Source organism: Heterocephalus glaber, unplaced genomic scaffold (genome assembly GCF_053883595.1).
Source record: "Heterocephalus glaber isolate CG9 unplaced genomic scaffold, H.glaber_assembly_v1.0 deba00001805, whole genome shotgun sequence".
Classification (NCBI taxonomy): Eukaryota; Metazoa; Chordata; class Mammalia; order Rodentia; family Bathyergidae; genus Heterocephalus; species Heterocephalus glaber.
This window is the reverse complement of record NW_028258480.1, coordinates 1619782-1642350: the sequence shown is the minus strand read 5'-3', so window position 1 is coordinate 1642350 and position 22569 is coordinate 1619782. Positions and strand designations below refer to the sequence as shown.

Genomic DNA, 22569 nt, shown 5'->3' with positions numbered 1-22569 from the left:
TTTTTGCTGGAGATTGAACCCAGGGCCTTTGCACTGAGCTACATCCCCAGTCCTTTTTATTCTAAGACAATTTCTCTCTAAATTGCCCAGGCTGAGCTCGAACTTGCAATCCTCCTGCTTCAGCCTCTCAGACCCTTGGGATGAAAGGCGTGTACCACCACTCACGGCTTATTGTCCTCTAACATTAAACCAGTTGATAATGCAAAGGCAAACAAGAGAGCAAGTCATGGTTGGCCAGCTTTTATTTGTAGGGCCTGGTAGACCTGAACCAGAGAAAGCCGAAAAAGTGCTGAGCAGAGTGTGCAGGGCCATGGGAGGGGCTGCCAGGAGGGAGGCAGCAGCAGCAAGGCTGCACCCGGGAGCCAGGAGCGATGGCCCCCGCCAAGCTCCCGGCTCTAGGCCCTGGGGTCATAGACCCGGCCCATGAAGACGGGGAACTTGTGCTCCTGGTGCCAGAGCAGGAAGAGGAAGGGCTGCTGCACCTCGAAGATCAGCAGATTTCGGGCCACAGTGACCACGGAGGCTGCGGCCGCCTCCACGCCAGTCTCAGTGAGCTCCAGCACCGTGTGGTGCCGCATCGCCGACACCTGCAGGTCCTCGTCCTCCGTTACCCCACACAGGTTGAGGTCATAGGCGAAGTTGAAGAATTCTATGGCAAAGCAGGAAGTGAGCAGTCAGAGACCCGCATGAAAGGCCTACGGATGGAGACCTTCGTTTTCAGTGTTCAGGGTTTTCCCCAAGGCCCCATGCCCTTCCTCCTCCTGCCTAGCTCGTCAGGTTACACATCGGCCTTCTGCCATTTAGTTGGTTTTGTTTTTTGAGACAGCCTCTCACTATGGAGCCAGGCAGGCCTCAAACTCATGGGAATCCTCCTGCCTCAGCCTCCCAAGTGATGGGATTACAGGCCTGCGCCACCACACCCAGTTAGCCTTCTTCCATTTGTGAGTCTCTCAAATCGGAACCATCACTGTCTCTTGGGAGCTGAGAGGCCCCACCCCCCAAAACCCCCTAAATAATGATGTCAAGACTTCCTGGTCTCCAGTGATGGTGGAGAAGTCACCCACCATGGCTCGGTCTCCTGTTGTAAAAGGAGGCCGCCTACAGGTGAGGTGCTGGTCCAAGGAAGTACGGAATGGGAACTGTGTGCTCTGCCCAAAGACCCCACCAGAGCTGCAGAATCCCGACAATTCCTCAGCACTGGGCGCCAGGCGTAGCTTTGGGTCTAGCGTTTGCTCTCTGGCCCTGGGTGCTTGAGTGGCATCCTAGGTCCCCGGGAATTCTTTGATGGCAGGGGGGTTGATCTTCCAGGGAGGGGCTGTTGGTGTCCCCTAGGGAGACCAGGTGGTGGCTGGAAGCTTGGAGCTGTGAGTCTGGCTTCTGCTCAAGGCCTGGGGACAGACCCTAGGGTGTGGGGTCCCCAGGGCTCCCTGCAGGCCAACACCACTTTGACCTGTTGCCCTGCGCACCTCTTCCCCCAGCTAGGTGGTTACCACAGCTGCTGTGTTACCTGAGGCACGATCAAAAAATACGGTCAGTGCTTAAATTAAAAAAAAAGATGATCACAGCAAAATCCCTCTGCTGTGAATCCTTCTCAAAATCCACCCTCTCACCTCGAACACATTCCTCCCACCATCCTGGCCACTTCCTGCAGCAGCTGTGGAGTCCTCTCTCCTGAGGGTCTTTAGCTGCGCTGTCCTGGGTGCCTCGGTGCCCTGAATGGATTCCAGTTGTTTTTCTTTCATGGTCGAAAGACCCAGAAGACCCAGAAGTCACACGGTGCCAGATCCAGTGACTAAGGTGGGTGAGGACACAGCATTGTGTGTTTGTGAGCTGCCTTTCCGCTGGGTGGCGCTTGGCAGCAGCAGTCACCTTATTTTTGATCACACCTCATACAGATGCTGGGGAAAGAGGACTGCAGAGCTTCAGCAGAAATCAGCTGGGCCAGTGGGAGGAGTGTTTCTGAATTGAAGGGAGGTTCTGAGGGGTTCATGGCCATGTGTTTCCCTGTGATACCCTTAAAACCTAAACATTCACCGCAGGCTTGGATCACTCCTTGTGTAGTACACCGGTAAACAAACATGATTGCCCTGGTGGTGCCGGCTGCTGTAGCCAGGCCTGGCCCCCAGAGGCTGCCGGAAGCTCTGATTTGTGCCTGGTGTCTGCGGGCTGCCTGGCAGGCGGAGCCTCCAGTGCTGGGTTTGATGCCGCCTCAGGACTGGAGCTGGAGAACTGGAGACCTGCTTGGCTGTGGCTGGAGTGCAGATGAGAGGACTGTTTTCCTGCAGATGCCGCAGACTAGGACCTGAGACCCTGCTCAAGGCGGGCAGGTCCTGCAGCAGGAGGTGAAGGTCACTCGGTCCAAGCTTAGGAAGTGGGGACTCCATCATCTCCCCTAGGCTAGGCAGGGCACACACCTGTGGTCCCAGCACTCAGGAGGCTGAGGCAGGAGGATCTCTGCAAGCTTGAGCAGGCTGAGCTACATAGCGAGACCCTGTCTCAAAAATACCCCAAATAGGGCCAGGGATTTAGCTCAGTGGTTTTGCCGCCTGCTGTGCAAGCCCAAGGACCCAAGTTCAATCCCCAGTACAAAAAAAAAACCAACACAAAAATACCCCCAAATAAATCAATAAATCAGTGCAATGAAAAACAAAGATAGACTCAGAATGGGAACTGCCTTGGGGGACAGCGCTGCCCTCCCCCAGCCCACAGCGCCCCCTGCAGGCCTCACCCAGCTTCTCCATGATGGGCAGCAGGTCCTGGCTGCCCGTCACCTTGATGCGTGGCATCACCAGGTACGTGGGCTGGAACTTGGACATCTCCAGCTTCCGCATGATGGCCCTGAAGAGCGTGGGACTCAGTGCCTGCTCCAGGTCCTCCAGGGGCTGCCGAAGGCTCTGTGGCACCAGCATCACGAAGCTCAGGTTGTGTGAGAGCTGCAGCTGCCCCACCTGGGAACCAACAGGCACCGGTCAGCTCCGCCAGCTCTCTCCCGCTCCCGCCATCTCCCCAGGCTGGGCCTCTAGCTTTGTTGTTTAGAGACAAGGTCTCACTGTGGAGCCCAGGCTGGCCTCAAACTTGTGGCAATCCTCCTGCCTCAGCCTCCTGAGTGTTGGGATGACAGACATGTGCCACCATGCCAGCTCAGGACTCATGGTTCTAATTCAGGGGTTCTAAATTCAGGGTGACTCTGCCCCCCAGAGGATATCTGGTGACATCTAGGCTTTGGCTGCCACAGCTGGTGGGGCCTGGGAGGACATACAAACCTCACTCCTGGCTGCTGCTGAGTGGGATTGGAGGGGATTTGAAAACCTCTCGAGCACAGGACCTGAGCCCCACAGCAGAGAGGCACCCAGCCCTGCAGGGCTGGGCACCAAGGCTGAAACCTTGGCGATGGCTGCAGGGAAGATGGGCAGAAAGAATCCAGAAGCAGGAGGAATTGAACTAGGAGTGAGCAGAAACCGGCTGTGGTCGGAGCCTAGCATGGTCCCCAGGAAGCAGGTCGCAAACAGACATTAACCAAGGATGGATGAGGGGTCCCTGAAGCCTCGGCCCCAAGACGATGCATTCGCCCAGGCTCTGTGGGGCTCTCAGTTCCTGCAGATAGACTGACTGTGACCAAAAGTTTACCATGGTGAACTGGAATTCTCAAGTCAGGCATCTCAGCATAGGTGAGTCGTAAATCTAAGCCCCTGGCTTGGATAAATACCCTAAAATCCCAGGAAGATTTAGGAAACTAACTCCGACATATTAACAGCAGGTGTTAAACAGAGAGTAATCTCAGCACTCTGGGAGGCTGAGGCAGGAAGATCTTGATTGTAAGTGCAAGCCTAGCCTGGGGAATTCAGCAAGTTCGCAAGAATGAATGAATGAATACAATAGTGTTTATGAGTTTTAAGAGACTCTGCTAGTTTTATTTTATTTATTTATTTATTTATTTATTGGTACCAGGGATTGAACTTGGGACCTTGAGCTTGCGAGGCAGGCACCAGAACCACTGAGCTAAATTCCCGGCCCTACTCTGCTATTTTTAATGCTGTTAAGCAAAAAGTTACAGGACAGCTTCATTAAGTTTGGGAATGATATTAAAATGTTGGGTAGAGGGCCAGGGATTGAGCTCAGTGGTTCTGTTGCTTGCCTTGCAAGCACAAGGACCCGAGTTTGATCCCCAGTACCAAAAAAAAAAAATAAATGTTGGGTTGAAGTTGATTTACTCATCAATTTAATTTTCAGCTCACAAATGGGCTCTGGGGCCTCCTGGAATGATGCGGCCATGCCAGCTGGATTCTGCCTGTTGGGCACTGGACGGGCTACAAAGAAAATGAAGTGCACTGCATCTATAAAGGGGCCTTGCAATGCCTTGGGATTGTTAATTAACTATGTTTGTAAATGGGACAAACAATTAAAAGGAATATAATCTGTTCTATATGGCTCAAGAAAGTGCTTTTTGTTTTTGTTTTTTTGGTACCAGGGATTGAACTCGAGACTTTGCACTTGCAAGGCAGGCTGCGGAACCACTGGGCTAAATCCCTGGCCCAATGAAAACGTTTTTTAATAAAGTTTATTATAATGTCGAGAGTTCACTTAAAATTAAAAGGTATAAGCAAAACTTTGATTTTGAATTTGTAATTTTGGGGTTTGAGTGGGCTGCTGGGCAGAAGGCCTTGAGCACACTAGGCAAGTGCTCTACTTCTGAGCTATATCCCCAAGCCTGAATTGATTAATTAATCTATTTATTTATGCAGTACTGAGGATTGAACCCAAGGCCTTTGAGCCAAGATGCATCCACAGAACCTTCTTTGAATTTTTTATGTTGAGATGGGATCTGGCTAAATTGCTTAGTTGCCCAGCCTGGGATTGAAATTTGTGATCCTCCTGCCTCAGCCTCCTAGAGTGCTGGGATTACACGTGTGCACCGAAACACCCAGCTTGCCCTGTATATATAATGTTAATACATTAAGTTAAATATCTATTCAAAACCCCAAGGAAATGTAATAGTGGTTTTTGTGAACAAAATTCTCCTTGTTATGGCTTATGTCTAGATCTCCCCTCAAAGCCTCTTGAGCTCATGGGTGGGGCTTTTGGGTAATGGCTGGATCATGGTTGTGTGATGAATGGATTGGTCCACTGATTGGTTTCCTGTGGTTGTAGGTAATGGCGTTATTGATGAGGAAGGGAAGCCCCACCCTCGGTGTGGATGTCACCAAATAATAGGCTTGTAGCCTGGATGGAATAAAAGGGAAAGGGAGGCTGCTGCTTGCTGCCTCCTGCCTGCTCTGCCATGGGCTGTTTCTCTCTGCCATGCCGTCCTCCTTTGGAGCCAGCCAGCTATGGACCAAAACCTCTACAAATTGTGAGCTGAAATAAACCTCTCCTCCTTTAAATTGTGTGTGTCAGGTATTTTGTCCGAGCAATGAGAAAATCATTAAAGTACTCCTTATGCATAAAAACCCCTCAGATTGATACTGTCCCTCACGTGCGGTCATCCCTCTCTCTGTCCATGGAAATGTGTTCCAGGAATTGGGTAGATACCAAAGCCCTTGACACTCAAGTCCCTTATAGAAACAGTGGTGTAATACCCGCCTGAGAACTGTGCACAGCCTCCTATACACTCCACATCGTCTGGCCCTGGACGACTTCTAATACCCACTACCGAGTCACTATCCTGCTCTGTTTAGGGAATAATGACAGAAAAAGTCTCCAACGTTCAGGATGGCTGGCTAAGCCTAGGGACGGCTAAATAATATGTACAGAATGGTTGAGAGCTGGGCGCGGTGGTACACGCATGTCATCCCAGCACTCAGGATGCTGAGGCAGGAGGACCACTGGGAATTTCAGAGCAGCTTGAACTACATAGCGAGACCCTGTCTCAAAAAACCAGAAAAGAATGGCAGAAAGCAACCTCCTGGGGAAAGGTTCCCAGCTGTTCACATGCAGTAGGTGGCTCCCCAGAGACCCCATTTCATGCATTTATTTATTCACTCAGCAAACAGTGCAGGGCCCTGATTGTATCTGGTCCCCTCTAGGCCCTGTGGATTCAGAAGGCAACAAGACAGTGTCCTGTGCTCAAGGATGGAGGCCACATCTCAGGGCAGGAGACAGTGACATCTCAGAGGGACAGAGCAGCCAGCGAGGGGAAATGAGAGGCGATAACTCGAGGGTGTTCCAGGGCAGCAGGAGGCTCCTGGAAGGGGAACAGCCTCTCAGCCTTGAGCTGGACCCAGAGAGCCGGGGGAAGAAGCTCCGCAGCACTGAGAGGAGGAGCCAGGCAGGCACAAGCCAGGAGCAGCAGCTGCTCTGGGTACAGGGCCCCACCTCCGCCACCTCGGGCCGGGCGGCCTCACGGCGCTGCTTTCTCTCCTGGGCCCTGCATCTGCTCCTCCAGTCTGGGCCACCAGCCTCAGATGCTTGAGTCCCTGGAAACCTCTGCGGTCCATTTGCTGTCTTCCCTCTCTCCTCACCCACGGAAGTTATTATTTATTTCACTTATTTGCTGTAAGGAGGGGGTTGAACCCAGGGTTTTCACACAGAGCCACAATCCCAACCCCCTTTTCATATCTATTTTGAGACAAGGTCTCGCTGAGTCACCACATTGCCCAGGCTGGCCTTGAACTTGTGACCCTCCTGTCTCAGCCTCCCAGAGTGCTGGGATGACAGGCTGCGCCACCACGCCCAGCTCTAACCATTGCCATTACGTTGTTCCATTTCTGCTAAGGAATGTAAACCATTTCAGTCATTCAAACGCTGCATACATGTCATGCCTGGACTCTGTGCATGTGTGCACACAGGCATGCATGCTGTACACCAGTACACATACACACACACACACATATACAGAATGCGAGCAGCCACCAGCCCACCTAGGGGTTGACGGCTAGAGACTCAGAAGCTCAGAGCAGAAACCTGACTCACTTTGGCTGCCCAGTGCAGCAGAGACAGTGGGAAACTGAGTCAGGACGTCCAGCCTAAGACACACAATGTCTGGCTTGGCCAAGACTGGAAAGCGGAGGAGGAGGAGCAGCACAGACAGGGCGGAGACTGGAGACAGCAGTGGCGGAGCTGCATGGCTGCACCCAAGGGCTCGGGGCCTGGGGAGAAGGAGGCGGTGGACTTGCCTTGGCCCTCAGGGTGGGCTCATTGAAGTGTGCCATCGGGTGCTTCTTGCTCCTCATCATGGGCACTTGGATGACCGAGTTCCTGAGGTGGAAGGTCTCCAGCCTCTTCTGCTGCTCAAAGGGCTGCTTCCACTTGGCTATGGGGCAGAGGGGGCGGCTTTCAGGCTGTGGGTGTGGCTGGGGGACCCGGGGTCAGGGCTGGGAGCAGGGCGCACCCCGGGACGGCCAACGCCCTGGGGACTCCTCACCGCTCAGGTAGATGGCGTTGAGCAGCACCAGGCGGGCGTCGGGCGGCAGGCTGTCCAGCAGCCGGCTGATCTTGTGGTTGGTGCTCTCCGCCACCCAGCCATTGATGAGCGCCAGGCTGGCAGTGCTGTCATTGCCCAGCACCCGGGGGCTGCTGCCGTACAGGCGCTGGGAGGCATTCACAAAGCTGTCCTTGATGGGCAGGTCTGGCACAGGCGGGCGGGCGGTGAGTCTGAGGTCCCTCCTGGCCCCACGCACACCAAGAGGCCAGGACCGGTGGAGGGGTCTGGGCCCTCCACTGCCACCAGCAGGCAGGAGTCCCAAAGAAGACAAACGCTAAGCCACATGTGGGAGGACGAGTCCTGCTGCGCCCACCACATGGTGAGGGACTGCACTATTGACCTCCTTGCGCCTCCATGGCTCACCCTCTCTCTTCCTGTAATTCAGCAGGGCACAAGCTTGGGGAGGTTCCCTCCCGGGCATCTTGGCTTCTCATTTCCAGAGCACAAGTGCATCAGAGAAAACGGTATTTGAAACAAAAAATTTTCCTGAACTAAATAGATCAGAAAGCCACCCACAGTAGTGCACACCTGTCATCCCAGCACTTGGGAAGCTGAGGCAGGAGGACTGCTGCGAGTTCGAGGCCAGCCTGGGCTACATAGGGAGTTGAGGCTGAGTCAGGAGGATCATAAATTCAAGCCCAGCCTGGGCAGGAGGAACCAGATGCCTGGCCTGGGTCCAGCCAGCTCCGGAGCCCTTGGAAACTTGTGCCTAGGCCCTCATCAGAGACACCCCAGCTCCCTCTGTCCCTCCTGTCCTCCTCAGCATTGTCCCCTCCCAGCACCCCCTCACCTGGGCTGTGGAAGATCTGGGAGGCGGAGCTGACGCCCTTGGATGCAAAGGCCTGCAGGGCCTGGTGGACGCAGGCGAAGTCCTGCGGGTAGGAGAGGACGCTCTCCAGGCCGCTCCGGGTGCTGTCCCCGGCCCCTGTGGAAAAGGCAGAGATGGCTGGGTTGAGGAGGGCGGACCACAGTGGCCCCTCTGTGGAGGGGACCCCAGGGGGAGAGTGAAGACACTGCTGGCAAACGATACGCCGTTTGAGTGACAAACACAGGGAATGTCTAAATTAAAACATTATTACAGTGGCCAGGGATTTAGCTCAGTGGTTCCACCTCCTGCCTGGCAAGCGCAAGGTCCCGAGTTGGATCCCCGGTACCAAAAAAAACCCCCAAAACAAACAAACAATCAAAGCCAAGCTTGAGCATGTCTGTTCCACATGAGCTATTATTTAGTTGGTTTGGGTTCACCCTACAGGCAACGGACACCAGACCACTGTTTATTATTATTATTGAGACAGAGTCTCACTGTGTATCCCATGATGGCCTGGAACTCCCGGTGATCCTCCTGCCTTAGCCTCCCCAGTGCTAGGATGACAGGTTTGGACCACCATGCTGGGCCTGGAAGAAAGTTCCATGTTCCTGGTCCTGTCTCCAGTAGCCTCCCTGGATTTCAATCCACGGGGAGGGACTGCTGTATCGCCATCGCTTGTGGTAATTTGTTTGTGCCATTTCTCGGGTAATGAGTCCCCAGGGAAGGCAGAGGGTTTAACATTTTTTTGACTTCCGGCTGAGCCAGGTGCTAGGCTCCTCTGGTCCTCATTGCTTGAGGTAGATTTCACCATCTTACTGAGGCTCAGAGAGGCTGAAGCACCTGGGCAAGCCCGCCCAGCTGGAGAGCAGGGACACCAGGCTCCTAGTCCAGCCCTCTCTGGGATGGTTTCATCTCCCCTCCTGCCTATCTTGCCTTGAAGCACGGTTCAAATAACAGTGCCTATCAAATCAAGGATCTCTTAGTTTTGCACTGAAGACTGAACCCAGGGCCTTCAGGCTGAGCTACACCCTCAGGCCTTTTTTAACCTTTCACTCTGAAACAGCCTTCTGCTAAGTTGCCCCAGGCTGAGCCTGAACTTGGGGTCCTCCTGCCTCAGCCTCCCTGAGTACTGGGGTTACAAGCAAGTTCAGGAATGAAAGGGAGACCGCACCTGCCCCCGCAGAGCCCATTTTGTTGCTTCTTCCGGGGGCACAGACTCCTGGAGGGATCTGGTGTGGGGACCCAGAGAGGAGGTGGGAGGAGCCTTACCCAGCAGGACCTGTGTGAGGAGACTAGCAATGCTGAAGGGGGAGAAGGCCATGTTGGTTTCTGTGTTCTTCGCAGCGGCAAAGGCACGGTACAGCTTCAGGGAGAAGTCGGTCAGCGCATCCCCCAGGACGACCTTTGCCACCTGAGTGTCCGCACTGGAGCAGGGGGCGACAGGGCCAGGGCAGAGGGGCTTTGTGGGGGGCGGGGTGGGGGGCTCCGTGGGGGACAGGGTGACAGAGCCATTGGTGGTTGGCACTATGGTGACCGACTCCACCATGGCACTGGGTGCTGGCCGGGTGGAGGAGTTGGCGGATCCTCGGGTGGGTGCCGTCTCAGGGACACCAGTACCTCTGCTCTCCGCCTGCTGCTGCACCAGGGCCTCGGAGCTGGGCCCAAGAGCCGTGGGGCTCAAGAAGGCTCCATCCTGCGGTTCAAGAGACCGGGTTTCAGCTTTGTTCCTGCAGGATCTCCAAGGGGGAAGAGCAGGTGGAAAGCCAGCCTGGATCAGAGGTCACTTCTTGCCCAGCCTGGTGGGTGAGGGGCCAGCCCTGGAGCCCTCACAGTGCCTTCCGGAGGGTTCAGTGCTGGGGCAGGTTGGGGCAGGGGCTTCCCTCAGAAGGAGGGGAAATCCTGGATTCTGCTATTTCTGTCCAAGCACTGCCTGGAAAGAAGTTTTCTTCTTCTTCTTCTTCTTTTTTTTTTTTTTTTTTGAGACAGGGTCTTGCTATGTGGTTTAGGCTGGTCTTGAACTCACAGAGATCCCCCTGCCTCAGCCTCCCGAGTGCTGGGATCACAGGAGTGTGCCACCTCTCCCAGCTGTTTTCTTGGGCATAGCTGCGTGCCTGGATTCACTTGCCTGGCCAGCAACAGACCTTTGAACTTGTGGCCTGTGTTACAGGCCACTGGAGTTTCCCAACTGTGGGCTGCATCCCACTAAGAAACATTCCCTAGGGAAGCACAGGGAAAGGATGTGGAGGACGAGGGAGGGGAGAGAGAGAGGAAATTGAAACTGGACCATGGGCTCTGGGACAGTTTGGACGCCAGGAGCTATCTGGCGGGTCTGGGGCTTTTCCTTTGGTTTTCCTAAGCCAGGGAGGAGGGGAGACACTGGGAGTCCGAGTGCAGAGGTCAGAGAGGCTGCAGCACAGGGTGGCCCTTGGCGGGAACCGTCCAGCCCCGAGCACCAGTAGCTCCTGGGCTGAACAACTGTGTCTTACCCTCTTTCTCAGCCAGAGAAACAGAGGCTCCGGCTTAAGCAACAAGCTCTGGGAGCCACCGCAGGGCGGCAACTGGAGGGGGAAACCAAGGTGAGACAGTGGACCCCACACCCACAGCACAGGGTCTGCGTTCAAATCGTACTTGAAAAGAAAACGTGCACTTCGGGACACAAAGCCAACCCAGCCTTGTTCCCTCCTTCCAGGAAAACTCCTGAGGGCTCAGAAACCGAGAGCCTGCCCGCTCCTCCTCCAGCCGCCCGGCCTCGAACCTGGGGCCCCGCCTGAGGGGACAGCACTCTCTGTGTCAGATGCTTTGGACGGTGGGGTTCTGACAGACCCACGACCGGGGGACAGGCGTCCAGACGCGGCCTCTCCCTCCCGCACACCCCACTCTGCTCCGAGGGTGCTTTCAAACCTCCGCCTCACAAACCGGTCTGCCTCTGATTCTGAGACTTCCCTTTCTGCGATAGAAGCCAGCGACCTGCCGGGGTGGGCGAGTCCTGGGTCCCCACCTGCTTTGGGGACCTCCTGGGACCCGTCTGGGGGGGCACCCCCTTCCCCAGGCCCCAGCTGGGCACAGCCTGAGGGAGTCGGGGGCACGGCCTGGGGCAGGGGTAGCAACTGCCCTCCAGCCCTGGCCTCCCTGCCCCCTTGGCTCGGCCACCTCCGGCGGGCTGTGGGGCGGACTAGGACGGGCGGGCTCTAGTTCTCTCCGGATCCTAAATCAGGACCAGGAGGGGGGCAGCGACTCGCCCAAGGCCACTCCGCCAGTCAGGACTCTCCTGGATCCGGATCCGCATCCGACCCCGACCCTGAAGGGTTAATGGCGAACCCCGTCCTGTCCCCGCTCACCACGGCCACGGCCGGAGACAGCAGCAGCAGCAGCAGCAAGAGCAGCAGCAGGGGCGCGCGCGGGGTCGGCCTGGGCGACATGGCGACGCTGGGACCTGCGGACCGAGGAGAAGCCGGCGGGTCGGCAGCCGGAGGGGCCCAGGGTCCACCCGTCCCGCGGCCCGGCCCCGCCCCCGTGTCGATTTCCCAGAACCGCGCCCGTTCCCGGCACCGCTGGCCGGGCTCCCCTCCCTGCCGACCCTCTGTCCCTCTGTCCGTCGGCGGACCAGGAGGCGGACCCGGCCTCAAGTCGACGGCGACAACGGGCGGGGGTCGGAGGGGGGCGAGGAGGGGGTGCTCGGCAGCCGGCCAGAGGAAGGGGGGCGGGGCGGGGCGGGGCGGGGCGGACACGGGGAGGGGGCGGGGCGGGGCGGGGCCTCTGGAGACCACAGGGGCCGCCCAGGGGCGAAGGGGCCGGCTGGGGCTCGGGCCAGGGCGGGAGCTGGGCACCCCGCCGGCCGGCCCGACCCGCTTCCCCTCGGCCCCGGGGCGCACACTTCGCGGCCTGGCGCACGGGCGGCGGGGCGGGGAGCGGGCGCGCGTGCCCATTGGCTGCCAGCCGGGTCGCCGGAGGTCCCGTGAGTAGACGGACTAGAGGGCTCGGCCCGTGGCCCAGGCCAGGGCCCAGCCCGGAGCGGGCGTGGGGGGCTTGCGGCCGGTGAACAGCGTCCCCCGGGCCGGGACAGGGCGGCACGCAGGGCGCTCCGAGGACCAGGACGGGCGCGTTTGGCACCGTCCGTCCGCCCCTCTGCGCAGCGAGCGGGCCCTTGGTAGCCAAGATCCCCAGTCTGGGCCCTCAAGGCGGGAGCTTTCGGCCTCCCCGGACGTGAACCTGGGCCTGGATGGGCCGGAAGCCCCTGCACCCCGCGCCGCGGGCGGGTTTCTTCGCGCCGCCGCCTCCTGTGTAAGGGACGCTGAGGCTCCCCGCCGTGACCCCGCGCCCGAACAGCCGCTGAGGCCGGGTTTGGTCCCCAGCCCTGCAAACAAAAGCAAAAACAAAACAAAACAACCCTCTCACCCCAAAACCTGGCCAACCAAAAAGCTCGGAAAAACTGGAAGTTGAGGCATGCGCTTGTGACAGGCCACCGCAGTGTGACAGCTCGCTGCGCACCCTGGCAGCTTCCTCTCCCTGGCACCTAACTGTCCTCTTGGGCTTGTCAGAAAAATTACAGGAAGCCAGGTCAATTTGGATTTCAGAAATGCCACAACAGAAACGTTTGGCATAAGTCTATTTCATATTGCATGGGCTGAACTTAGGATGTGTTGTCAGGCAGCTGAAACTGAGAGGGAACTGAGAATTTAGTATTTCATTCCTAAGGAGGACAGCCCCACAAGGAGGTGGGTCCTGGTGCCGACAGGGATGCGCACATGCTCAGGATGGCCTTCAGAGGGCAGGCAGGTGGGCGGGTGTGACCCCCAGCCTGGACTGGCACGTCCAGGAAACGCTGCTGCCAGCACCACATCTGCTCCTCCAAGCACCTGACTGAGGGCAGAGTCAGGAGAACATTCGTGCCTCTCCCTGGGGTCCTTGGAAAAGACCTGGAAGAACCCACCCCAGGCCTGCACCTCACTCTCACCTGCTCGGGAACCCTAAAGCGGGAAGCCCCCTGACCTTGGAGACCTGGTGTGAACAGCTGCAGACCCAAACACCACTTCTCCATCCCTGGGGAGCAAGCTGAGGGCTCAGGGGTCCAGGAGCCATGGCTCCTGGGAGGTGGCCTCCATGCAGAGCGGGTGTGGGAAGCACGCCATCCCAGCACTGTGCTTACCGTGGTCTCCATGCAGCCTCTCATGACTTTCGAGATGCCCTGAAGTGCACGCCCATAGTAATCCCAGATTAACTCATCTCAAGGAAAATGAGCGGATCCAGCCTGCTCACGTGGCCCTCGAGGGACAGAGCCGGATGTGGGCCATGGCCCGTGGGCTTGGCATGGCTCCTGGGCCCTTGGCAGTCTCCCAGTGGGGCCTCCCTCCTGCGGCCCTGTATCTCTGCACTCTGGACAGTCACAGGGTCGCCCTGTGGGGACGCTGATGGACGGCCCTGCCTTGCCAAGTGAGAGGACCCCTGCTCTGGGCACTTGGCTTCTCTCCCTAGGGGCTCCCGGTGGAGATGAGGTTCAGTTCTCACTAACGCCCGGACTCTACGAATTTGGTCAGGTTTTCCTCCCTGAAGTACAAGCCGCTGTGGCCCATTCATTTCTTTTTTGAGTTGCTGGGGGTGGAAGCCAGGACCTCATGCTGGGTAATCGCTCTGCCACTGAGCTCCATTCCCTGCCCTGTAGATTTTCCATCTGAGAAAGGTGTCCACAGCCTGGAATAGGCCGGAAGAGTCTCCGTCACCTGAGTCCCAGAACAGGACACCGTTTGGCCTGCAGTGGAGAAGACCGTGGGTCCCCAGAGAACCATGGGCACCAGGTTCCACTCTCTCTGGAGCTCGAGAGGCTCCACTCCAGGGGACCCAGTGTCCCCAGCCTCGTGTTGTCTTGGGGAAGCGGAGCCATTTGGAGGAGATGGCAGGGAGGACCCCAAGGGGGACAGCTGTGCAGTCCCCAAGCAGTGGCCGGTCTGTGACTCATTAGCTGTGTTGCTCCAGCCTTCTCACTGAGGACACACGTATGTGGACACACACACATGTGCACACACACATACACGCCAGCTTCTCAACTCTGAATCAGCTTTGGCATCAGGCTGGGGCTTCCTGCAGGCTCTCATCACCTAAGTGGAGAAAGATACCTCTGCCCTTTGGAGAATTATCTTCTCACACATCCTGTTCCGTGGTTTGGAGGATTTGGGGGGTTTTTGGTACCGGGGATTGAACTCAGGTCCTTGCGCTTGCACAGCAGGCGGCAAAACCACTGAGCTAAATCCCCGGCCCTGGAGGATTTGTATTAACCGGAGCTCCCCTACCCTGTACTGGGAGTTGAACCCAGGGCCTCTGCACTCAGCAACATCCCCAGTCCTTTGTATTTTTTATTTTGAGACGAGGTCTTGTGGCTAAGTTGCCCAGGTTGGGCTCAAACTTGAGATCCTCCTGACTCAGCCTCCCAGAGTGCTGGATGAGAGGGGTGCACCACCACATCAGCTGAGACTTGTCTCTTATTCCCTATAGTACAGTCCCCTTTGTCCCCTATAGTTCAGGACACAGGTTTGGCAGCCAGGAGTGCAGGCTCATTGGGCTTTCTGATCCCTGCCACATGGCTCACTGTGGGCTTTCTCAGCAGTGCTGGGTCCTCCCGCTAGAGGACCCCTCAGCCAGGAGCCCTCTCCTCACCTCCCTGCATGTTCAGTGGCACGAGCAAGTGGCTGGGGACAGAGATGGAGACGAGGATCAGATGGCAGCCAGTGTGATCTCCCCTGCCAGGCTCATGAGGGGAGGCCCAGGGAGCTCTGGGGAGGGAGAGGAATGACTGGTGGCTCCTGCAGGCTGCCTCGGGCCAGGCACCAGAGTTAACTGAGTGTGTCAACTTGAGTACGGAATGCCCAGCCAAATGGGAGCTGCACAGTTCTGCGCGCAGCTGAGGGCTTCACTGAAGACGGGAGACCCAGCTGGTGTGTGTGGCACCAACCCCAGGGCTGTCGCCTGGAGGATGTAACAGGACGGAGTGGAAGTCTAGGACATCCTTATGTATCTCGTGTCTTGCCTTACCGCTGGGTCTTTCGGGAGCACTGACTGACACAACCTGGAATCACCTTTCGGCTCCCACCACGATGCAGTGCACGATCCATGAAATTTCCCACACACTGCGGGAGGCTGTAAAACGGAAGCTGTGGCAGCCGCGCCTTCACGGGAGCCTCACCGGGGCACAGGCTCTTGCCTTTCTGAGCACCTCCTGTCCTTTCTGGCACCTGGGGCTGATTCTTTTTTTTTCTTGGAGAGAATCTAAGAACTTTATTCATAATAGCCCCAAATTAGGAACAGCCCAAATACCCACTAGCAGGTGAGTATACTAGCAAGTATACTAGCAAGCAAATCATCATACTTATGTAGAACAGAATACTGCCCAGCGGTACAAAGTGTGTGCTGTCGGTGTGTGTGACGTCACAGCTAAGTCTCAAAAGGCCAATGCTAGCCGGGTGTGGTGGTTGCACACCTGTTATCCCAGCACTTGGGAGGGAGGCTGAGGCGGGAGGGTTGCTTCAAAATCGAGGTCAGCCTGGGCTGAATGGAGAGACCCTGTTTCAACAACTCCCTGCTCCAAAAATAACCCCCAGACCCTGCACAGTTGCATCTGGTCCCTGTTGATGGACATTTCAGGCTTCCAATTCCAAGCCACCCTGCCCTGTAGGAAGGCTGTGTGTGCAGCGTCCTGCGCTCTGCTTCTACCGAGCGGCATCAGGAACCTGAGGCACCTGTCTCGGCGGGGAGCTTCAGCTTTCCTACATCCTCCGAAGTGGCTCTGCCACGCTGCCTCCCTGCAGCACTTCTTAAAAGCCAGGCTCTGTCTGGGCTGCACAATCAGCACATTCATCCGGGCCCCTGGGACCTAGGTACGCCGCATCTGCGTCCTCTACTCCCCCCGCCCTTCCCCTCTCCGCAAAGTCTGCCTCCCGCTTCCCGTCCTCGCGCTTTGATTCTCCACCTTATTTCTACCTCGGATCTCCCTTAAGAGGAGCCCTGGGGTATTCACCCTCTGCCTGCCGTGTGTTGGGGAAGCGCGGAGCCCTGGACTGGTCCTTGCCTGTGTCCCGGCTCAGCACCTGCGGCTGGGTCAGATGTGACCCCGGATGGCGAGGAGCGATGGGCTGGGGTGGAGCCGATCTCCCGGGCCGCCCCGCTCGGCAAGAGCGTTCCCGGGGTTCCCAGGCTGCTCCACTCCCGGATTCTCCAGACCTGAGTCCCGGCCTTGACCTCCCGCACCGCCCTTCGGGGCTTATCTGCAAGGTCCCCTGGGGCCAGGTCGCCGTATCAAGCTGACCAGGCGCCTGCTGTTAATCTTCCGGCAGCAGAGAGGGCTGTGGCCGCGATGTCAGCGTCCAGGGTGACTCCGGGGGCTGCGCCTCGAGGACGCCCGGAGCGGGGCCACCCTGGTCAGGGCCGAGAGACTGCAGCTTCTCGTGTTCAGGGCGCTGAGCCTTGGGGTGGTTGTCAGAGCTGTTAACTCTCCTACGCTGGTACTTGCCCACTTTTCCATGGGGCCTTTGCCTTTTAAAGTTTTTTTCTAGCCAGGTGTGATGGGGCACGTCTGTAATCCCAGCACTCAGGAGGCTGAGGCAGGAGGATCGCCATGAGTCCAAGGACAATCTGAACTACATAGAGAGACCGTCTCAAAAAACAAATACCGTGCCTCCCTGGTAAGTGAAAGGTCCTGAGTTCGATTCCTAGTACCGGAAAAAAAAAGAAAAGAAAAGAAAAACAAATTTTTAAAAAGAAAGAAGAGGCTGCAGGGGCTGTCCTAGGGCTCTGCCTGACCCACGCTGCTCCCAAGACATCGCAGGCGCCCATTTCCCAAGCCTGAGGACAGACTCCGGGCCGGGTGGTCTGCCCCCACCGCTAGCAGCGCGGGCCGGGGTGGGCGTGGCCGGGGCAGGAGGGCAGGAGCCGGCCCCCCGCCCCGCCCCCGGGCGGCGCTGTCTACGCATCCAGCTCCGCGGGACGGGGCTGCGCGCGGCGCTGGGTCCGAGATGTCGGCGAGCAAGCGAGTGGCGAAGGTGAGCGCGCGTGTGGCGCCAGCAGCCCTCCTGTCCCCGGAGGGCCGGGCCTGCAGGGCCGAGCTGGAGCTGGGGCTGGGGACGCCCCGCGGCCCCCATCCCGCTGACCCTCAGCCGCTTTCGGTTTCCCTTGTGCCGCAAGCCTGTGGGAGACCGTGGGCTGAGCCAGGAAGTGGGGGACAGAACCAGCGGAGTGGGCACGCCTGTACCCCAGCACTGGGGAGGCTGAGGCCAGAGGGTCGCTGGAATTGGAGCCCAGCCTGCAGGACAGAGAGCCCCTGCCTCAACGCCCCCCAGCCCCAAGAAAAGAAACACTGGCTCTATTGAGCTTTCAGGCCACAAGGGACACAGCTGGAAACACATCTGGAAGGGGGCAGTTTCCCTGGGAAGAGGGTTGTGTGGGGACCAGGTGTGCCCGGGCCTAGTGCCGCAAGGGCCGCCCTGCAGGTGAGCCCCCCTCCCACCGCTTTCACTTTCGTTCCTGGAGTCAGGCGGTTCCCGGCAGGAGGCGCCGACCTTGCAGTCTGTCCAGCCTGGGCTTGGCTCCTGCCCCAGGCAAGGCGATGCTGGCGGCCGGGATGCAGAGTCTCGGGGTCCTTCTGGCTTGGGGACCGGGTGGACGAGGCCCCCACAGCACTGGGGACAAAGAGCGCCTCGGCTTGTCAGGTGGGGAGAGCTCGGACCCCGCGGAGGTGAAGTCCCCCACCCAGGCCTGGCTCTGGGGAGCTTTGTCTGTTTACCCAAGGGTTTCTCAACCTCCTCCCTGTCCACATTTGTGGCCAGACAATTCTTGTTTTCTCTTTTTCGGTGCTGGGTTGGGAACCAGGGGTTGGCCCCTGCTGGGCAAACACACCCACTGAGCTACATCCCAGCCCAGGTCAGATAGGTTTTCGGTTTGTTTTATGTAGTCCAGGCTGGCCTTGAACTCACTATGTGGCCCAGGGTGGCCTGGGACTCGTGGCAATCCTCCTGCCTCAGCCTCTTGAGTGCTGGGGTCACAGGTGTGGGCTGCACTGTCAGCTGGGCCAGGTAGCTCTTTGTAGGATATTGATCAGCATCTCTGGCCCACGCTCACTAAACTCGAGCAGCCCTGTCCCTGTGGATGACCATGAGAAAGTCTCGATGTTGTGGAAGGTGCTTTGTGCCCACCCACTGCCCCGGGAGACGATGGCTTGCCCCTGATTGCTTGTTATCCCCTCCCTCCCTCGAGACACAGAGGCTTGGTCTCACAATGGAGCCCCAAAGCAGTGTGGCTCTGTAGGAGACGCTGCCAACAACCACAGCCAAAGGAGGAAGGTTCGCTGGCTCACAGTTTCAGAGGGTTTGGTCCATGCTTGCTGGCTCCGGGGCAGGAGCACCATGGCAGGAGGGCCTGGTGGAGCAGAGCTGCTCAGCTCCTGCTGGCTGGGGTGGGCAGAGCAGGGCAGCAGCGGCAGAGAAACATAATGGCCCCCAAGGCCTCACCCCCCTGGTCCCCAGCATGCCTAGGAGTGTGCCCTGCTCATCTGCTGGTGCTTTTCAATCCCGGAAGCTGCCAGTTCGGGAGTAACAGTCACAGCTTCCTTGGTTCACGCCTTTGAGAAGGATCCCGTGCTGCAGGGCTGAGCTCCACACCACAGCTGTTCAAGGCCTGGGGAAACCCTGTGGGAAGAAAGCATTCAGCCAAAATGAAGCTTGGCTGTGGAACCCTCGTGTAGTGACTGGTGACCTTCCAGTGACCCTATGATGCCTGTCCCCTTCGGACACGGAGGACTCCTATTCATCCCGCGTGGCCCAGCTCCCAGTGTGAGGCCTGTGCCGCCTACCCCGCCCCGCTGTATGTGCACCCACATTGTCCAGGCACTCACCCCTGCTTTCCCCACTGCTCCAGTGCTTATCTTGGGTCAGGTTCAGTAGAGGACGCTGTGAGCATGGCTGTTGGGAGGCTTCCGTGGTGTCCAGGTGAGGGGCCTCGCGGCCGGGCACCCCGCTTGCTGTGCGCACTTCCTGCCTGGCCCTGTGTGGAGAGCTGTGAGGGGCTGGTGGCTGCCCACTGCTGGACACTTGTGCTGTGTGAGGTATAGCACATGCCTATGGAAGGTGGGGGTTAGGGCCCAGGGACTTTCCAGGAAGAGGCCAGAGCTAAGCACCTCGCTTCCAGGAAAAAGGCTCCAAAGAGAGTCTGTGCCCCGCATTGACATCTGGGAGACACTGGGCCTGCTGGCGCCCACCTGTCTTCCCAGCACTCAGGAGGCTGAGGCAGGAGGATCTGAGATGGAGGCTGGCTGGGGCCACACAGTGAGACCCTGTGCCCCACAGGAGCTGGAGGATCTGAAGGGGGAGATGCCCCCATACCTGCGGGACCTGTGCAGCGAGAAGGCCAACGTCCTGGTGTGGCACATGCTGCTCCTGCCTGTGAGTGTCCCCGGGCCAGGCCAGCGGTGCAGGGAGGGGAGGGGACTGCCTTTTGCAGACAGATGATGACACTAATGATTGTGGGCTTAGTAGGAGAAGAGCAGCAGACACAAGGCCCCACGCAAGTCCAGACACAGATAGGCCTGAGAGGAGAAGCCAGGCTGTGGCCTGCTCCTGAGACCTGGGTTCGTGAGAGGCTGAGGCAGGACGGTCTCTTGAGCCCAGGAGTTCAAGGCCAGCCTGGGCTACACAGCGAGACCCTGTCTCAAAAATAAAATAAAATAAAATCTCTTGGACCTTTTTTAAGGAGTAGTGATAAACTGCTACATATGTTTTTTCCCTTGGTAAGACAAAATCTTGGTCTTGAGCTCACAGTGATCCTCCTGCCTCAGCCTCCCAATGGGATTATATTCGAGCATCCCCACACCTGGCTATTTTGTTTTCTTTTAAAGACCTTATTTCATGTGGCAGCAAAGACAGCATTCTTGCGGGACCTCAGCCTGTGTCCTTGGAGAGCTCTGGCGGGTCCTGGGAGGGCACAGGGAGACGCCCTGCCTCCCAGGCGGGTGGGTGGGGTCTCAGTTTCCACCTAAGCTTCTACCCTCAGGTGCAGCCTCCCTACCACCTCAGGGCCTTCCGCCTGCGCCTCGACTTCCCCAGGGAGTACCCCTTCCGGCCCCCCACGGTGATCTTCACCACCAGGATCTACCACCCCAACGTGGATGAGCAGGGCCGGACCTGCCTGCCGCTCCTCAGCAGGGAGAACTGGAAACCTCACACCAAGGCTGCCCAAGGTGAGGGCCCATCCTGCTAGGGCTGAGGCCGGGGACTTGGTGGAGTTGGAGCTAGGAACCCCTGAAAGAGGGACGCGAGACTCTCAGTGGGGTTTTGTGGCGCACCCTGGAATTACAGCTCTTGGGAGGCTGGGGCAGGAGGGTGTCGACTTCCAGGCCAGAGGAGCTCAGCTATGCTTTGTGGGGAAGAGAGGGTGCTTGGCCTCGGAGGGAATGTATCCCCGTTTCCTGCTGCTGGGGCACAGGACCTGACCCCACAGCTGCAAGGATGAGAGGCTTGTTTGGCTCACAGTTTGTAGAGGTGCAGTCCATGGTCAGCTGGCTCCGAGGCAGGGCGGCTGGCAGAGGGGTCTGGCGGAGGAAAGCGGCTCGAGGCATGGCACACAGGAAGCAGAGAGACTCAGGGAGGAGCGGGGAGGGAGATGGACCCTTCCAGGCCACACCCCCAACAGGAAGTCAGCTAGGAACCCGTGATGCAGCCACCTTGCAGACCGGCCTGGGGACGCCTGCACAGGAGCCATCCCAGCGCTCGAGGAGGGAGGCCTGGGCTCGGGCAAACCTCTGTGCTCCTGCCACAGCGCCGAGGGACAAGGGCACGGTGACACCCACTGCCATTTCGTCCTGCACTTCCGCCACCGTGCTGGAAGCGGCAGTCCTCCCTCACTGACCTCGCGTGCCACCCCCGAGGCAGCGCTTTCATTGGCCTGGGGAATGGCGGGAGTAGGAAAGCACAATGGGGGGCGGGGGACGACACACGTGCAGGGCATGGCAGGCAGTGTCCAACAGCTTCTGCAGCGCTGCCCAGTCCAGCAGTCACAGGCGCAGGGCGCCAATGCAGCTGAGGAACTGAATTTTTTAAATTGTTTTTGAGACAAGGCCTGGCTCTGTAGTTCAGGCTGGCCTTGAATTTACAATGTGGCTCAGGTTGGCCTGACTTGTGGCCATCTTCCTGCCTCATCCTCCCAAGTGCTGGGATTACAGGAGTGCCCCGCCTCACCCGGCTAGCACGTAGCTTTTGAAATCCGAAGTGTGGTGTGGGGTCTGGAGGGACCTGGGGACAGGGGCACCTGTCACCCCCGGTCCGGGCTGTGCCTGCGCCCTGACGTCCTGCCCCTTCTCCCCAGTCTTGGAGGCCCTCAGCCATCTGGTGAACAGGCCCAACCTGGAGGAGCCCCTGCGGCTGGACCTGGCCAACCTGCTGGCCCGGAGCCCGGAGCAGTTCTGGAAGAGGGCTGAGGAGTTCACGCTGCAGTTTGGCGAGGACCGGCCCTCCTGATCCTGGTGGACTGCGGCCAGGGCCCGGAGTTGGGGGGCGGGGGGGATGCAGCCCGGGTCCCTGGCCCTGTGGGGTCACCTCTCCATGGTCTCCCCTGAGCCCACAGAGTTAGGGTCCGGGTGGTTTCTGCACCTCTGCCGGCTTCCAGCACCTCAGGGCCCAGGCCCAGGGCGGGGCGGGTGCGTGGGCGGGGTCGGGTGGGAGCAGCACATGGCAGTGTCCTGTTTCCAGCCGAGGGACTGAAATCCACCGGACCCTCGGCCTGTGCAGATTTAGGTGCCAAACCTTTGACTTTTCACTGATGAACACACATGAAGAATGTAACCTCCGCCGCAGAATCTGACCCCACAGCCAGCCTGGAGATCCGTAGAGCCCAGACACTTGCCTGGCCATTAAAGTCGCAGAATTCCAGAGTTCGGCTAAATCCTCTGTGAGGGCTGGGACTTAACTGGCCCTGTTTCCCATGGACATTCCCCAATCGTGCTAAGAAGAATGAGTGGCCATGAAAGGGTAGGTTGGCATAGCCAGGCATGGGGGTACACGCCTGTCATCCTAGCACTCTGGGAGGCTGGGGCAGGAGAATTCCAAGTTCGAGGAGCCTGGGCAACTTAGCAAGACCCTGTTCAAAATAAAAAATAGAGGGCTGGGGATTTAGCTCAGTGGTTCCGGCGCCTGCCTCGCAAGCGCAAGGTCCCGAGTTTGATCCTCGGTACCAAAAATAAATAAATAAAAAATAAAAAATAGAAGACTGCAGATGTAGATCCGTGTGAAGGGCCTGGGTTTGATCACCAGTGCCAGGCCAACAGAGCCAGGCTGAGTTGCTAACAGAATGTTACAACCAGCTCAGGGCT

The 22569-nt window shown here is 58.2% G+C and overlaps 2 protein-coding genes across 6 annotated transcripts; one reads left to right on the top strand and one right to left on the bottom strand.

Annotated features, from left to right (window-relative positions):
- Positions 1-224: 224 nt before the first annotated feature.
- On the bottom strand, positions 225-12154 carry Serping1 (serpin family G member 1). Its single transcript, XM_087203624.1, has 8 exons — positions 11845-12154; positions 11567-11661; positions 9498-9921; positions 8211-8345; positions 7361-7564; positions 7113-7249; positions 2729-2948; positions 225-649 (listed from the first exon to the last, which is right to left on the bottom strand). Exons 1-8 carry the CDS (start codon positions 12152-12154, stop codon positions 396-398), a joined length of 1779 nt encoding a protein of 592 aa, XP_087059750.1. The 3' UTR covers positions 225-395.
- Positions 12113-22129, top strand: Ube2l6 (ubiquitin conjugating enzyme E2 L6). 5 transcript variants are annotated; one of them, XM_004869778.4, is made up of 6 exons: positions 12113-15543; positions 15892-16093; positions 16769-16897; positions 19553-19648; positions 20256-20442; positions 21567-22129. In XM_004869778.4, the coding sequence occupies exons 4-6, from the start codon at positions 19577-19579 to the stop codon at positions 21716-21718; spliced, it is 411 nt and encodes a 136-aa protein (XP_004869835.1). In that variant the 5' UTR covers positions 12113-15543; positions 15892-16093; positions 16769-16897; positions 19553-19576; the 3' UTR covers positions 21719-22129. The 5 variants fall into 5 exon arrangements, with proteins under 5 accessions (XP_004869835.1, XP_087059789.1, XP_004869832.1 ...); XM_087203663.1 differs by lacking the exon at positions 15892-16093; XM_021248314.2 differs by lacking the exons at positions 12113-15543; positions 15892-16093; positions 16769-16897 and adding exons at positions 17124-17254; positions 18786-19070.
- The last annotated feature ends 440 nt before the right edge of the window (positions 22130-22569 follow it).

Bases quoted from the DNA above. Each gene is read 5' to 3' on its own strand.
- Serping1 (XM_087203624.1), bottom strand. From the start codon at position 12,154: ATGGGCACGCGCGCCCGCTCCCCGCCCCGCCGCCCGTGCGCCAGGCCG. The intron at 7,565-8,210 runs GTGAGGGGGTGC...CGCCTGTGCCAG, and splicing joins CCAGATCTTCCACAGCCCAG to ACCTGCCCATCAAGGACAGC. The intron at 7,250-7,360 runs GTGAGGAGTCCC...TCTGCCCCATAG, and splicing joins CAACGCCATCTACCTGAGCG to CCAAGTGGAAGCAGCCCTTT.
- Ube2l6 (XM_004869775.4), top strand. From the start codon at position 17,228: ATGTCGGCGAGCAAGCGAGTGGCGAAG. The intron at 17,255-19,552 runs GTGAGCGCGCGT...TGTGCCCCACAG, and splicing joins CGAGCAAGCGAGTGGCGAAG to GAGCTGGAGGATCTGAAGGG. The intron at 20,443-21,566 runs GTGAGGGCCCAT...CCTTCTCCCCAG, and splicing joins TCACACCAAGGCTGCCCAAG to TCTTGGAGGCCCTCAGCCAT.